This window comes from Ambystoma mexicanum, chromosome 2q, assembly GCF_040938575.1.
Source record: "Ambystoma mexicanum isolate Mex_15411 chromosome 2q, UKY_AmexF1_1, whole genome shotgun sequence".
Lineage (NCBI taxonomy): Eukaryota > Metazoa > Chordata > Amphibia > Caudata > Ambystomatidae > Ambystoma > Ambystoma mexicanum.
This window is the reverse complement of record NC_090924.1, coordinates 402,976,423-402,991,706: the sequence shown is the minus strand read 5'-3', so window position 1 is coordinate 402,991,706 and position 15,284 is coordinate 402,976,423. Positions and strand designations below refer to the sequence as shown.

Sequence of the window (15,284 nt, the reverse complement as noted above, 5' to 3'; positions counted from 1 at the left end):
TTGTGCTCTCATCTCTTTGGTGTGGGGCAAAGGAATATGCTTGGGGAATAATGAAGTTCAGGGTGGGGCTCTTGTCACGCACCCTCAATTTTAAACCCAAGCAAATCACCCACTGGAGTTTCCATTAGGAAACATCTCCATTGTAATCAAGGCGCACACAGTTGCCTCAGAGGGGCTAAGGATAGAGGCTATCAAAAATCATTTTGAAATGGGCCCCCATGCATTTACAGCCAGCCCTCAAATCACTTATGAGAAAGGGGAGGATGACAAATTGTACCAATGTAGGTTGCTGGCTACTCTGCATAAAATACATGAGCATTCTCGGAACATAAGAATGACCAAAAATGTTTGCATTGCACAAATGTGTGTGTAAAAGTGCTTCAAGCCTGCAACCCTTCTTAGCGCATATTGCACAATGCTGCACATTTCATTTGTGGTAGCAGCAGAATAGTAGAATGCAAACCACGATTCAGGTGTACACTTTTGGACAGCCTCGCCCTTTGAGAGTGAGGCACTGGCTATGCAGTCTGAGTGGAAAATGGCATGGCTTTGCTTTCCCTGCATGTAATTCTTTAACAACTTGTTTGATCATAAATTACTGCAAATATCTGTGTGCGCGCTTTGAGTCTCCAGACTCATGCTCAAGAAGTATGGTGGCAGTTGCTTATGTAGCGGGAATGTGGGAGCCCCAGCTCAGCCACAGTTTTTAGAGACTGCCTGGGCTAGCCCTGGCTCACTTAAATCCCTGATGCTTTCACTCCCAATCATTTTGGGATTCCTAGTGGGTTACCAGTAACAATAACACAGATGCACAATTAGTACACACTATCAACATTGAAGTGCTCCTGACCCACATAACAAAATTGACCCGTTCAACGTAGAACTGCATTCCCAAATCCTCAGAGAAGACACATGCAACATCTGCTTCCCGTGACATCTAGATTATCTGGGCTTTACCAATAGGCGTGTGTGGGCTGAAAAACCACACCATCAAACTCCCCCCTCGGCTCCCACAACTTTCATCACTCTAGCACTTGTGAAAAGCATAACATATGGGCTGCATAGTGCTTCTTCCCGTACTGGGAAGCGGGCTTGCAGCCTTTCGGGAGGCACACTGAGGTCTCTTGGGAGAAACGATTGACTGTGCCTCTATACTGAACATGATTTGTGCTAAAATGTATGCCCTAATGCTTCTTTGTACAAAATCTGCTGAAGAACAGTGTGAGACTAAGCATATTCTAGCTTTGGTTGTGGATATCATCATTGACGCAAACTGTAGACTGCGCATTACGGCACATTCTGACATGGTTCGATCTAATGACCTTGCAGCTCAAAGTCAGAATCCATCAAGGGAATCAATTTCCCTATGTGAAAAGGAACTGTGCGAAAGGACCGAAAAAAAGGTACGACTTCACCAAAAGTCTGAAAAATGCATACCACCAAAGGTTCGAACACCAAAAGTGCGAACCTTTGGTGGCATGCATTTTAGGTAAGTAAAAAAAATAAATAGAAGACTGCCCCCGCTGTACACCCAACAAAGGAAAAAAAAAAAAGGGGGCTGCTGGGGTGTCCCCCTTATACACCCCGCACACTATACTGTGTGGTATAGTGAGCGGGATGTTGCGGGGGACACCTCCGGAGCACACCCAAGAAAAAAAAACAGGGGCTGCGGGGGTGTCCCCAGCTACAACCCGCTCACTATACTTTATAGTATAGTGAGCTGGGGTTGCGGGGGAAATGCCTGAAGCTTGCTGTAAAAAAAAAAAAAAAAACAAACAAAAAAATAATAAAAAACACCCTACGGCACCGGTTCCCGATCACGGATGTGAAAGAGAACTGCTGCCGCTGGGACACAGCGTGAAGAAAAGGTAAGTAGGGTTTGGTTATGTTGGGGGTGTGGGTGTGTTGAGGGTGTGGGTGGGGTGTGTGTCGGGGCTGTGTTGTGGGTGTGGGTATGTAGTGGTTTGCAGTGCATGTTCGCATGGGAAATGTATGAACCTTTTGAGGTGGGTACATTTCTCATGCAAACGTTTCCATCACAGACTTTCCCATGACGGAAAAATCACGCAGATCCATGCGAAAATGCAAATAAATCCACACTATTGTCTCGAGTGAGCATCTGAAAACCACCGTCACGCCGTCACCTGATTTAGTAGTTTTACATCAGGAGGCTGAGAAGGCCACTGCTCCCACGGAGGAACATGCATTAGAGGCTTTACGTTTGGAGCAACCCTTTCTTAATAGCACTATCCATAGACACAAAAAGGTGTAGGAAAATTCAGCAAATTATGAAGGGGTGTCAGCAAAATAAACTGGTGGATTTCTCAAGTATGTCCCTCACTAAAGCTGCTGGGGATTATGTTGACCCCTTGCTGATTTATACACATACTGGTCAAAACCTGGCATCGAACAAACTTGGAGATGGATCTATACGTCAAGTGTTGCTTCAGGGTCCTCTGGACAAATGGCTGCATGTCTCCCACAGTTCTGTCCCTAAAACCGCCTCAACTCTGAGCCCAGTCATATGCCTGGTGCTGCTACGATGGCACCCACTGGGGGCTTCTTAGCCCAAATAACCAGGAAGGACATATTGAGAGCACCGCTTAAAATCAGCCAACAAGGCTGGGCAAAATAAGCAGGCTACGCCATTGTTGGCTGATAATATTGCCGGGCCCACACAGAGGCCATTGACTAACGGTAACCCATTTTGAAATACAGCCTGTGGGCATCCAACTAATACGTCCGCAAATCATCATGACAAGGTCGATCCACGCAGTCATCCTAGAGGCAGTCCTTGCCAGACTACCATAACCAAAATTATGGTGGAGAGCGGGGCAGGATTTTCCTCTCTGTCTTGGCTGTCGCGTGTCAACTCGCTACAGTCAGCCCACCCTGGGAAGAGGATTCCATGATCAGAATTCTCTGGGGCGATTCACTCGAAGTATCCTAAAATAGTGGAAAGTAATCCCACGACGGTTAGTCCCTTTTTAAATCACTCTTGGAACTTTTACATCTTGTCCCTGACCTGGATATCATTCCTTCCGAGGACATTGTAAGGCTTGAATTGCCGTAGGCGCATAGTCATACAAACTGGGTTTTGGTGTCTTTCATATCTACTATTGTGGCAGAGCGATTTTTTAAGAACTCCACATTTCTGGGAGAAATGGGTTTTGAGGTGAATGCATGTCAGCCTGCAATGCCTTCTGACAGAATGGCTATGTTGCAGTCTGCACCTGAGGAAAAGTGGGGCAAAGAGTTTAACCCAGGGCAATATAATCATTACAACTGAGCCACAGAGCAGGATTATACTTCCGAGCACCTAAGATTACCGAAGGGTAGGGAAGATAATCAATTGATATAGTAGCTTAGTTAAGGAGGTTGCCGTGAGGTTCACCTCAAGGGACCCTGTGTACACGTTATCATGGAATGTTGCTAGCCTGTGTAGATTATTATTATTATTATAATTGTTCTTTTATAAACACACTTAATACCAGGGACCAGTTTCTAAGTGCGAGGCCAGAATGACGCTATGCATTGTCTTGCTTCCAAGACAAACAAGTTGCCCCTGCACCATCCTACCAGCCTAATGGAGAGCCTGAGCTGGTGCGAGTATATGAGAAGGTACCAACTAGTTCTCTTACAGGAAACTTGGACTGCTAGCCCTAGGTCAGGTCCATAAATCCTTCTCTGTCCCAGCTATCATGGGGCCAAGGTGTAGACCTAGTGGAGGCCTTGTGATATGGCTCGATTACACCCTTGGAGGGAAAGTGGTAGAATATCTGTGTCTATCAGCTGACCTACAGCTCTCGATTTCTTAAATGGAAGGGGGCAAACAATTCATGATATTTAACATATATATTAGACCCTCTGGAAATCAAAGAATGTCAACGATTAACAAGTTATATGACACAGCTACGCTACGACTAGAAAAAGACAAAAGCAGCCTTGTTATAGTAGCAGGTGCACTAAATATTCAAATTGAACCATTGGAAGATCTTATGGATCTTTGGGAAGACCAGGAAATTGCATGGGGCATCCTGGCGGTCGATTCGGTATCCCCCAAGAGAACACACATGTTGGCCCTGGAAGTGGCGAGGACATTTTATAATCTTAATCTGAGAGCCTGTAATGGTCGTTTTCCAAAGGACCAACCGTCTAAGAAATCATTTGTGGAGCCAGTTGGTGCCTCATTGATAGACTACATTCTAGTCTCTGGTGACCAATGGGATAAAGTTATTGATTTTGAAATCTGCAATAGATCAGAGAGTGACCATCACCCGCTTTCCATTACTGGCAGAGTTAACCGGGTATGAGACAGGGCTCACATGGTGTAATATCACAGCATATTATGTTAACAGGTCTCGCACGGAAATAGGTGAAATGGTCAAAGGTCATCAAACAAGGGTACAAACCAATAATATACAAGTCTATTTTGAGCGAGATGATGGTTATCAGTGGTGCTGAGTGTTTATAGCCTTTGATAACTGAAGTCTAACCTTTCTCCACTAGTCTCTGCCCCGCTAGCCCAAATCAGAAGAAGGGCCATTGTTACCACAGGCTGCTATGACAGAGAATGTCTTGCAGCCAAAAAGAAAATTATAACTTATGTTAAAACGAAGGTAGGGGCACGCAAAATTGAATTGCGCACATTGAGAGCAAGATATTAGTAACTCCTTCTTTGCTCTAATTAGTTCCTACGTGAAAAATGGCAGGTTATGCATAATGTCCTGCAACAGGGCGACAATACCCTCTTTCGGAGGTTGGTGGTAGGTAAAGAGTTGAATGGAGACCAGGCATTGCAATGTGGTATTCTAGCTGAAGAGTGCGAGTCCCACTTTCCTAATCTCTATAACTCCCACCCTGGTGATGAGGGAAATAAGGGTAACATGGAGTTAGTAGACTTTAGGGACTGGCCACGCTTAAGTGCGAGTATGTCTGAAATTAGGGCAGCACTAAGAGTTATGAAGAATGGCTCCCGGTTGCTGCAAGGATCAAATTCAAATCCCTCTGCATCATCCATAAGGCTGTCTGTGGCCAGGGACCACGCTATCCACAACTTACTCTCATAAAAATACTCTCCCTCCAGAGCTTTACATTCCTCCGGCACCAACTCTCTGTGTGTCAAGCGCTTCGCTAAACAGCGAGCTAGTGGCCAATCCCTTTCCTCAGCATGCTCCCTCCTATGGAACCAGCCTCCGCCATCCTCTTCATCTTGAGCTGGATCTCCTTAAATTCCAGACTCTCCTCAAGACCTTTGTTTTCACCTCCTCCTTTCCTTCCTCCTCCTCCTCCTCCTCTCCTCTGTTAAACCACACAGTTGCTGAGATTGGTGACCAGGTCCCTTACATGTCCTCCTGGATCCTGGCCTCACACACCAAATTGCCTTCAGCTTCCGCCCGCTCCCAGCACTTGCCTTGGCACCCACTGGCCGATGCCACCACTGCGTGCACTTACCTATTTATTGACGGCTGACCACTCTTACCAAGCCACTTAACAGCTGCTTAATCCCTTTCACTTCCCTCTGGGTACATCTAGCACCCCCCCCACCCAACTTCCTCATCCCTTCTCTTTCTCTCTCTGCACTTGGGATCTACATGATTTGGCCGTGGCAGAATTGTTTGTGGTGAAATTGACCGTAGTCAATTTTGCTGCAAATACAATTGTACCATGGCCAAACCCTTTAAGTCTATTCCCCCAAACTCCCCAATACATCCCCCCCACCACCTGCACTTACCTTTTGGACATCCGCTGCCTCTCCAGACCCTGCAGTGTCAGTTCTGTCCCTCTAACACTGGTCGGACCCGACGGCGCAGGGTCCCCTTTTCTCTTTTTTAAAAAATGTTTTCTTCCATCCCGCGCCTCCAATCCTCAGGAAGCATGGGACACCCCTGGTACTCCCCAAGGCCATCAATATCGAACAAGGGGAGCGGGGACACCCTCGCAACCCCCCGCTGCCCAGGTTTGGTATTGATTACCCAATTTGATAGATTTTAAATCGATTGAATGATACTGGCTGAATTCGGCCAGATGTACCATTCGATCCATTCAAATCGATCTAATTGGGGAATACCTGCACTTGCACGTTCTGAATGCTCATAAGGCCTAGTAGGTCTGCCCATCTTTCAGTGGTATATTGCTTTCTTTCCCATGTTCCCTCCCTGCTGCCCTGTGGGTGCTTTGAAATGCAATTCACTTGATGTATAAGCGCCTTAAAAATGCAAAATAAATAAATAAAGGCTGCTGATCCCAAATCATCTTTATAAGGAGGAGGAAACAGTGTGGGTCCTGGACCTTTATAAAGTTATTAAAGCTATTTTTCTCACATGCTTAATACCTCCCACATGGTGTCAGGCAGAGATTATTCCTCTATATAAAAAGGGTCAAAGAGATCTGCCCTCTAATTATCGAGCCCTCTCATTATTGAATGGGGCTGGGAAAATCTTCGCAAAGACTATACTTGGCCACCTACAGTCTTGGTCTGACTAACCACATCCTAAGCACTCACCAGGCGGGATTTAGATCTAACAGTGGCACCGTAGATCAATGTTTTCTTTTATTTCTTCTAATCCAAAAATATATGTTTTTCTATCCAAGATGAAATTATACATTGCTTTTTTGGACCTTAAAACAGCATTCGACTCCTTTGAGAGCTACACTCTGGCATATATTGGTAACCTGAAAAGTGCTGTCTCCCGGAATTAATCTCGATTATTTCCCCAATTGTACTCCCAAAACGAAGAAAATGTTTGCTTTGGGTTGGGCGGGTGGTGGGGGCAGACAAGTGTTTAATGTATGTAGGGGAGTAAGACATGGCTGTATCCCGGCACCCCTGCTTTTTAACATAAATGTCCAAGAAATTATTGACACTCTGTTACAGGAGTGCCCAAAAATTGGCTCAGTGAAATACCCGAGCCTATTTTATGCAGATGACGCGGCTATATCATCAACAAGCTCATCAGGTCTGAAAAAGGCCCTTTTAGCCTTTTTGCATAAATGCATAAACCTGAAACTTTAGTTAAATACAGAAAAGTTAAGATTATGGTTCTTTCGGCCCTGTCTACGCAAACAAGGGTCTGTATCCTTTCAAATTAACAATGTTACGCTAGAACAGGTTAGCCATTTTGATCAATAGGGAAATAGGTTCTAGGAACTTGGGAGTTGGGTGTCTCAAGTGGTAAAAGCCAGTATTTGTATGAAAAAATCTAATGGGACTATAAATTCCTTTTTTTGTGCGGCATGGTAGAGGAGCAGTTTCGCCTGCTCTGAATCTATTCCAAAAGCAATCAACCCAAGCTGTCTCATATGGTGCAGAAGTTTGGGGCTATGCGACTTTTAACAAGCTACAATGCTGTGAGAGAAAAGTTTTTTTTTAAAGCTGCTATTATTACCCTCAGGTAACCCATCCCCCTTAATAGATCTTGAGCGGGGCATTTTACCTATGATGGTCAGGGCGAAGTATGAACCAATCAAACATTGGTTAAGATTGTGGAGCAAGGAAAGATTACAACCTTACCGCGAGGCCCCGTTACATTTTATGAGCGTGGAAGGAGAGAGAAACTTGAAATGGTTCATCCATGTAAAAAATGCCTGTTCGAACTGAACCCGAGTAGCCTATGGGAAAATCGGACTGCCTGCCAGGCAATGGGGAAAAAGGCTGTTCATTTTACCATGAACAGTCAGCTAAGGAGTGATTTAATTCATGATGCCTCGAAATTGTCTGGTGGTTTTGTTTATGTCAGTTGAGGAATGTCCAAAGGTGCTATAGCTTATGTCGATTTAATCATCTTATGAAAGATCTTTATAGCTGCGTTTAAGATTAGGCACGTTGGCGGTTGCAAGTGCTACCTCTCTCTGGAATCCTCAAGAGTCCACTTGTGTCCGATGTGTAAGGGGGCAACAGACAATGTAATGCACTTCATGCTGATCTGTCAAAATACCCTGAGGTTAAGATGTAGTTACTTGAAACCAATTTTACTCTAGAATGGGATTTGCCATTCGAGAGTGGCGCTATCATACTTGAGCAACCCTCAAAGTCTCTGTGCTGTATTTGCCACATCATGATACATCCACAGGGCATGGCCACACAAGGCCAGAGAGGTCAACAAATGGGCAGGGAGATAACTTTGAGGCTGCAAGCTTTACTCTCCTTATGATATCCCCTAGCGCAAATGGAATCGCAATAAGATCGAAATAATGTTATAATGTTAGGAAGGCTTTACTGTTTTTAGTATTGAACAATGAGTAATGTATAATGAACTATTATGTATTTTATGCATTATGTGTTGCTTTTATGGTCTCGCGACCGAAAATAAAAGGGTTTACTAGTACTTACTTGGGCAGGGCACTCCTGTGTTGCACGACTTAGTACGGGTGTCACTGCCGATGCAGTGAGGGCCATTGTGCCGTGGGGCTGGGTTATTGCACAGACGTGTGTCTGTTATACGTCCAACACCGCAGGTCACCGAGCACTCGCCAGCCTGCTGCCATTCTCCCCATTGACCAGCCACTGCAGGAGTATGGAAAGAAGAACACACACACACCCATCAGCCTGAGCCACAAAGAGCTTCCCCACACCTGCCACATTCCCAGCTACAATCATTTTGATTTCAAGCATCAATGCAGCATCAACAAGTGAGGTATGCTTATTCAAAGCACCATATGTGGATGCAGTTTTGTGTGAGCATTTGCGACACCATAGTTAAGGATACAATCTTGTTCCAAAGGAAAAGGTGCTTTTGCAAGGCTTAGGATGTTGGTGTCCACTGGCAACTCTATCACAGTGGGGGGCACATTATATCTAAAGGACCGGTAATGACACTTACCTGATGCTGCGTCCCCTTGGTGTCATTTTCTACCTTTTCAAAAAAGTGAGAACAAGTCATGAGTAAAAGCAGGCGAAATGGCCTGTACTCATCACTTTTACCATCTGTTTTTTTATCTGTTTTTTAAAGCATATACATTTTGCCTTAAAATAACGTTGTGCAGACGTATTTACAATGGATTGCTAATCAATATGCCTGTTATATATATTAGAAAAAGAAACTGAACATTGTCAGCTGATGGCAACACTCCATAAAGATCAACAAAAATCACATCGACATCAAAAAGTCTCTATATCGCGTCCTTTATTTAGTACATGGTGGACAGGGTAGAGCAGAGAAAAGAACAACGCGTTTCAACCTGGTGGGCTTCAGATTGTCTGAATGCAAGTGTTTCTGGGGTTTAAACGGCATAGAGTGCTTTTTCCATTTCCAGAAACCAGAGCAGATCCTGGCTATTTGTGCATAGCCCGCTTTAGCCGCCATGTTGAATATATACGACATGATTCGAGCTACATAGGATTCTGCTGCGAATAAAGATGGCTGCTATCATTGACTTTGTGTTTCTACGCATGTTGTTGCACTTGTTGATACAATGATGTACCTTAATGCTAATTTTTATTATTTTTTTTTTATTGTAACAATTAGTTATTTACACAACTTTAATTACAAAATTAGAGACAACCTCTTCATCTTATTACTATTTCATCTATCCACAATCATATGAGTTCATCAATCCATTATGGTTCTTTTTTTTTTTTTGTTTTGCAGTTCTCTCAAGTGAAAGGCCTGTTTTTAACATTAGTCTTCCTCCAAAATGTTATCAAGAAAATCTACCAGGGCGCAAATTAATCTAGCATTGTTTCCAGCTACCAGCGAATACCACAGATGTTCAGTTAGTTGAAAGGTTGATGTTACATGTTGGAGGAAGAATGAGCGCTGGGTCGCTACCTGGTCACATTCAGAGACTAGATGTTTGAGTGATTCTACTTCAATTTTGCAGAACCTACATTTATTATCAGCTATTTCTTTGTAGTGTCTCAGATACATCATCTCTTTGGTTTTATATATGTTAAGCCGAAATCTTAGGAACATGTTGCGATGATGTCTTGATGGAAATTTTGTTAGGTATTTAGGTAACTTATCTAGGCTGTTGCAAGTCATGCCTAGATTAAGTGATGATGGCAACGCCTCACGCAATTCTCCATTTTTTATCCAATAGCAAGATCTCAGTTTTTTTGGCAATCTGTGGGGTATTGCAGACAGTATCCCAGGAAATATCGATGACTGCCAATGACTTTCTGATTTTCATAGCCCAGATATGTAGCATTCCTGCATAATGTGTGGTGTCCATTTCTTTTAGGATTTCATATGCTGGAGCTACTGTGTTTAAGTTCATTTTGCGTAACAAGGCAATGGACTTCCATAGAATCATGCCGTCTAATGGATCAAGGCCAAGTTCGTGTCTTATTGCCACAATGGGAACAAAAATTGGAAGAGCCAAGACTCCTCTCCAGAATTGGCCTTCTAACACTGCCCAGATACGGTTATCAATATTGAGTCCAGCCTCTGCCCCTTAAGTCAAGGCAGGAATAACTTTTTGACGATAGAAGGTCATGACCAGAATCAGGGTGAATTTGCCAAATTCATTGTGTAAGCGTTTACCCTGAAGAGTAAAAGCTGTCATGCGATGCTTCAGGTCTAAGATCCAGGCTTGTTCTCTGATTGAATTATTTATTTGTATCCCTAGATATCATAAAGTTTGCACAGAGTCAATCTTTTCTCCTGATGCGAACCAGCTAAAATTCTCGGCTGATCTTTTATGTGTTGACCCAAAAGACATTATCTTCGATTTTCCGGCATTAATTTCAAGATCATTGGCTTGTAAATACAAAACCAGCGCTTGGAGAAGCCGTTGTAGTCCAATTTCCGTTTGATCGAATAATACGATATCATCGGCATATGTTGCATAGCTGATTGGTTGGTTGTTTACTTTCGGTGGAAAGCAGCGAACGTTCACAAAAGCCTCCGGCAAGTCAGCAATATATAACTTAAACAATAACGCTGCCAAAGGGCAGCCCTGCTTCACTCCCTGGGAGGTTGGAATCTCTTTCGTCACGGAGCCTTTGTTATCAGTACGTACTTTTATTGAGGTACCTGTATGCAGCGCCATGAGTAGATGAAGGATGTTCGCGGGGCATGACCATGATGTTAGTTTCTTCCATAAAATTGTGCGATTAATTTGGTCAAAAGCCTGCCGCATATCTATGAAAGCTACAAAAATGTTCCCCTTGTTTTTCATTATGTCAAGCTTGAGTATATTTACTATGAGAAGGTTAATTTCTGTTCCAACATCTTTTGTAAAGCCTGTTTGTCGCTTATCCATTAGATTGTTAGAGAAGGCCCATTTGGTGAGTTTTTGTTGTAAACATGTTGCAAAGATTTTGCCTATAATATCCAAGAGGGCAATAGGGCGATAGTTGGCAGGATTATCCCTATTGCCCTTCTTGAATAGTGGCACAATAATCGCAGTCCTCCATGAGCTCGGAATCAACTTAGCTACTGAAATTACTCCAAACAGATCCACAATGAAGTTGGCCCAAAGTTCCTTTTTCTCTTTTAAGAGAACGTTTGTTAACCCATCAGGGCCTGCTGCACGGGAATTCTTCAGATGTGTTATAGTAGCGATGATTTTGGCTCTAGATTCACAAACATCCCATGGGGCCGATGAAAGCTCGGGCTCCAGGGAGCCTTGAGCTGAAGTATTTTCAAAGACCTTCTTAAAATGCTGTTCCCAGGTTAACATAGATATTCCATTAGTTAAACTTAATTCTTGAGTACAATTGTTATTTAAAATCTTCCAGATATCTCTTGAATTTCGTTGGATAATTAGGCCTAGCATTGTTTCAGCCCATTCTTGATCTCTAATTATTTGGAAAGATTTTAACCAGTTTCGATATTTCATTTTGCAGTTTTTGATTTCCTTTATTTCTTCAGGAATATTTTTACATTTCTTTTTGATTTGTCTGATGTTTTTATGCATTTGTTTCTTTTGCCGATTTACCTGGGCACTGTATACATATTTTTTCTGAATTTGGAAAGGATTGTATGTTCTTTTTTTTACGGTGCCAAATTGGATTAGCAGAGGTGCGTAATTTACTCTGTCAGAAATGGTTGTTATATCATCATTGAGGCCATCTCTCAACTGACAGATACGATGATCTTTGATTCGCAACCTGTTCAATCCCTCATTCACCTCCAAAAGACAGCTATACTGTGGTGATATTAGACACCGTTCTAGTAAACAGAGTAACTCCAGTATGTGTGATCACTTAAAGATGTTTTGATTATGGACTGTCTTTCTACTTTTGACCAGAAAGAAACAGAAATCCAAAAATAATCTAATGTTTTTAGACTTTTATCTCTATGCCAAGTAGAGCTTGGGGGAATATCTCCTTGGATATGACCATTGACCATCTCACAGTTTCTTGATTTCATTGCTTCCAACCATTTGTCTCCTCTAGTTGATACTACAGTAGATGAGGTCCTTTTTTTAGATGATTTTTCAAACCATGAGAAGTTGAAATCGCCACATATTATAATTATAGTCTCCAAACTTGATGTTAGACATGGATCGATAATTGCCATCACTGATTTAATGAAACTTGCTGAAGAAATCATAGCTGGATTCCAATATAAATTAATGATCTATAATTGTGGTGAACGATTGTTCTTCCTCGGGCTTAGATGCAGTAGTAATCCAAGTACGAAAAGATTTGGCATAAATGTTTGTCTTATCTCCCAGCCATATACATTATTGACCATTGTAATTAGACCAGAAAAGGGTCTCCCACGTTGATTCTTTCCTGCTTTATTTAGAACGATGGTGTAACCATCTTTTGACGGAGGCTCACAAAGCCACGTCTCTTGAAGGCAGATGATAAAATTGTTTGCTAAAGCCGTGGGAAAGTCATTGAATAGATGGAGAAATCCTCTGGTATTCCAAGAGATGATCCCACAATTCTCTGTGCCTATATTTACTGATGGTTATGCTTGTTGGTTTTTCTGTGATGCAATTTGTCTTGTGTGTTCATCAGAGTTCTCCCAAGTGGATTTTGTTCCAATTCCACGCTCTCGTGAAGATAGGTGACTTCTTAATTCTTCACGTCGATGATCAATTCTTGATTTTACAGCATCACTTTTTGCAGAGTTATGTATGCTCCGCTCCGATTGTATTTCAAATCCATATGATAATAGTTCATCTCGTGCAGCTAAAAGTTTTTTCTACTGCAAATGATCTTATATGTAAGAAGACCTTATTGACGGATTTCTCTGAGATATATTCAACAATTAAAATATCTTCAGTAGTGATGGTACGAAGTGAAGGGATGTTATGGAGTAATTTCATCACGTTTCTTCTGTTTAAGTTGACATCCTTATCGTCAGAAAACACATTTTCCACTCCGATTTTCCAGGTTTGCTGTTTTGAACCAAGTTGACGTCTATCGCTTGCTTTCGTTTTTATTGGAGTGTGCCTATTCCGCTGAGCAGCAGTCATTTTAGGATTGAAGTTTTGAGGCGATTCAGCGCCATTCTTTAAGCTTGAAATCTGCCTTGCCTTAACCCGATTGAATTCCAAAGAATTCCTATGAGATACTGAGGGACACGTGGTGACTTGTTTACGCCCTTTTGCTACTTCGCCTAATTGTTCTCCACGATGGGGTTCTTTCAGGCCATTAGGCTTTCTTTGACTTACTGACTCACCAGGCACGATCGAAGAAGAGCTGGCAGAATCTAGCGAGTATGTCGAAAGATCACATAGGTCCACTGATTCCTCATCTGGTACTGTTTGTTCAGGGTCTGAGTCTAGACGGGCCCGCTTATTTGGATTTTGCTTTTGCTTTAAGGAGGGCTTGGCATCATTACGCTGGCTCTGAGACTCTTTTGAGTGCGCAGTAATGGCATTAATGCTAATACGAAGGCACTGCTCATGTGTAAATGCTTGCACTAGTGCTTGATGCTCACTTCCTCAAGTGTGAAGGATATTTATCTGCACCTTTATGATTCTAAAAGCGTCACCATGTGGTGCTGCGATTTCTCTACCACAGATTATTTGAAGTGTATTATGCAAAGTTGCTGACTATGTAAATCGTATAAAGTGCTTAGTGCATTTCAAAGTTACGGGTTTAGAGCTTTAGAGAATGTTATCCAGGTGCCTCAATTGCAAAGAGAAGTGCTATAAAGTGCATAGTGCTACAAACAACACTGTTTTTCTGTACACATTGTGGGGCCTTGGTATAAAGTGCATACAATTTAAATTTAATTTGGTTCTAAATTAATATATGCAATGGTGGCTTTGGATAATTGTAACAGATTGCCCCATCTTGTAAATAAATAGTCATGCACGTCATGATGGTTAAAAGACATCGTAATAAGGTGCCCTGGTTTTCCTGCAATATGGCCTAAAGTGCAAAGTGCAATGTCGCTGAATGTAAACATAACTAATAAAGTGCATAATGCATTAAGAGACCCTCCGTATCAAAAGGTGCTTTGGTTGTAAAAGATAGCGCCATGGTAAGCATAGTGCATTGTAAATGGAAACAACATGACCTAAGGGGCATGGTGCATTAGTCTGCGGCCAATGATATGGGATAAAAAGTGCTTAGTGCATAAATTAGCTCTAGAATGGATGTTCGGCAAACATGCATTGGGTTAAAAGCAAGGATGTGAAGTGCAGACTGTTAGGTCACATAGATGTATGATACGTACGAGTCGGCTGGAAAGTATTCAGTTGACAGTGGTTTGCACAAGTTTAATATATAAAGGAGTTTGTTCTTTCTGGCAGGCACTCACTGTGTGGGTGGCGCATTGCTTGAGTAATATCGATGTATACGCACAGTATTTGAAATTTAAAAAGGTTCGAAGCCTGATCAGCAAACATGAAAACCCACATTTAAAACCAACAGAAAAAGAAAATATCAAAGTTCTACTAGGGGAAAAGTGATTGAATAGTGAATCTGGATCCTGACAAATCGTGTAGCCAGAACATTAAAAATATGATGTTGCGTGTCACAGAATACTGAGTATAATTAAAATACAGCTATTCTGGAGAAGGGGATAGTATTGGACAGGACCCATAGATATCCAAAGAAGTCATTTGTAGTTTTGGATATTTCAGTCCCCCACGAAGGTGTAGAGCTCCTCATCTTTGTTATGTCCTCCCGGGGTCTTTGTATTGTAGTCAACAATGTACCTGCTCCCCCAATTGTCTCAATTTTCGCTCTCAATTGCCTCCCCTCGGATGTGGAGGTACTATATCAATTCCAAAATATTTGAAAGATGAAATGTCCCCTCCATGTTTCTCATCAAAAGGTTTGTTGATGATCCAACAAATGATGTTGGAGCGTGAATATTGATGGCTCTTAGTATGCGAAATTTGACTTGTAGTTTGGTGCTTCCTATATA

The 15,284-nt window shown here is 42.4% G+C and overlaps 1 protein-coding gene across 1 annotated transcript in view; it reads right to left on the bottom strand.

Moving 5' to 3' along the window:
* Positions 1–15,284, bottom strand: part of CFP (complement factor properdin) — a 418,911-nt gene that overhangs the window by 172,539 nt on the left and 231,088 nt on the right. Inside the window, exon 6 of the mRNA XM_069647422.1 lies at positions 8,333–8,506. Within this exon, the coding sequence (XP_069503523.1) occupies positions 8,333–8,506 (174 nt within the window). The remainder of the gene's footprint in view (positions 1–8,332; positions 8,507–15,284) is intronic.